The 2,003-nt window shown below is 41.6% G+C and overlaps 1 protein-coding gene across 1 annotated transcript in view; it reads left to right on the forward strand.

Annotated features, from left to right (window-relative positions):
* Positions 1-2,003, forward strand: part of LOC103212455 (cytochrome b-245 heavy chain) — a 39,558-nt gene that overhangs the window by 21,211 nt on the left and 16,344 nt on the right. Inside the window, exon 6 of the mRNA XM_007958428.1 lies at positions 150-340. Within this exon, the coding sequence (XP_007956619.1) occupies positions 150-340 (191 nt within the window). The remainder of the gene's footprint in view (positions 1-149; positions 341-2,003) is intronic.

The raw sequence follows: 2,003 nt of genomic DNA on the forward strand, positions 1-2,003 counted from the left end.
CAACTCTTTATCTCTGTGAGGAATGATTAAGACTATCAAAATGTGGCATAAAAATGCCTATTGCCCTATGCACTAGATATTTAATAAATGGATGCTCCTGCATACAAGTGCCTATATAAATAATGTATGTATGTGTTTGTATTTTCTAGAACCCTGAAGGAGGTCTGTATGTGGCTGTGACTCTGTTGGCAGGCATCACTGGAATTGTCATCACACTGTGCCTCATATTAATTATAACCTCCTCTACTAAAACCATTCGAAGATCGTACTTTGAAGTGTTTTGGTACACACACCATCTCTTTGTGATCTTCTTCATTGGTCTCGCCATTCACGGAGCTCAGTGAGTGCTTAAACTCCATGGCCAAGTACTTTCCACCCCTTAGAGTCTAGGTGTGATACTGTGTTAGAGGCACAGTAATTTCCTTGTTTGTACATGGTTAAAGTGAGTGCCGAAGGAATGTGAGAGAACAGTGAAGATCAGTTCAATAGAAACTTCTTAGCAGCACTTCAGTTTCTTGCACCCAGTTAATTGCTATTCATGGTACTGTTACTTACAGCAAGCATGAAAAATACACCAAAGTCTGAGTATCATTGCAAGTGTATAAACATGGTGAGAGCACTGGTAGGGTCCTGGCTGGCTGTGGCAATGTCTCCTGTGGCTTATTCACTACTAACTTAGACAAACTTCCAAACTACGAGGGTTAATGATTTAATCAGTTGAAGGGGTTTTCTGTAGTTCAATGAGATTGAATCAAGTCGACAATCATTTTATTGGTTGCCTAATGCATATGAGGACAAATCTCAGGCACTGTGGGACACACTAGAAGGAAAAATACAGGAGTATTGCCTTCAAATAATCTACTATAATAAAGGCAACAGCTAACCTCTATTGAGCACTTGTCCTATCAGGCTTTCTTAAGGATTTGACATGGAATGTTTCTTTTACTCCTCAGAATATATAGGTATTGTTACTATCTCCATTTTACAGACAAGGAAAACCAAACCAAACCCACTGCCATTGAATCAATTCTGACTCATAACGACCCTTTAGAACAGAGTAGAACTGCCCCATAGAGTTTCCAAGGCTGTAAATCTTTATGGAAACAGACTGCCACATTTTTCTCCTGTGTAGCAGCCAGTACATTCCTACCCACTGACCTCAGGTTGGCAGTTGAGTGCTTTAACCACTGTACCACCAGGGCTCCTACAGGCAAGAAAAGTGAGGCTAAAAAATGGTAAGATATGTAGCCTAAGTCACCCAGCTGGTAAAGGGACATAGTTGGGAGTGGAGCCCAGATGGTCTAAGGCAGGCTGATAAATGGTCCATCAGAGACACACAGCACTTGGGTATGTGAGTGGGATTTGCCTTATTATGGATCCTCTTTAATACCAGGTTTCCTTTTTATGCTGTTTCACATTGGTTGATACACCCACCTGTGTGCAGAGGCTGGCCTGGGAAAGTTGTCTGGTGGGCACAGGGCTTCAAGAAGCTAATGGTAGAGGAAGTAGGTGCTCAAAGCTTAATGACTACTTAAAGCCAAGTCTACCTAGAGGAGGCCATGACCTGTATAAAAAGGGGAAGGGTGGGGAAAGGCAACATTGGGCAAGTACTTGTGTGCTTTCATGATCACCTTGCTGAATCTGATCCCTTTAAAAAGATAATACTCTTTCTAAACAGTGACAATCAGTGTAGACAAGGAATCTCTTGACTCTCTTAAAGCAATTGAGTATTTCTAAATGGCATTTAGCCATAATCCCAGCTGCTTCAGAAAGTTCTAGAAAATAATTTCTTCCCCTCCCTAGCTTAGTATATAGTTTACATTTGTATAGCTTCACAGATATTCATTTTCCTTTGGAGTAGGCAAAGGAGATAGAGTTACCCTGATCTTCATTTAAGGAGAATCTAATACCTGGTAGCATAGTGTCTAAGGCACTTGACTGCTAACCAGAAGGCTGGCGGTTCAAACCCACCAGCCACTCCTCGGAAGGAAGGTTGGGCAATC

Source organism: Orycteropus afer, unplaced genomic scaffold, assembly GCF_000298275.1.
Source record: "Orycteropus afer afer isolate SDZICR_OR568_19922 unplaced genomic scaffold, OryAfe1.0 scaffold00967, whole genome shotgun sequence".
Taxonomy (NCBI): Eukaryota; Metazoa; Chordata; class Mammalia; order Tubulidentata; family Orycteropodidae; genus Orycteropus; species Orycteropus afer.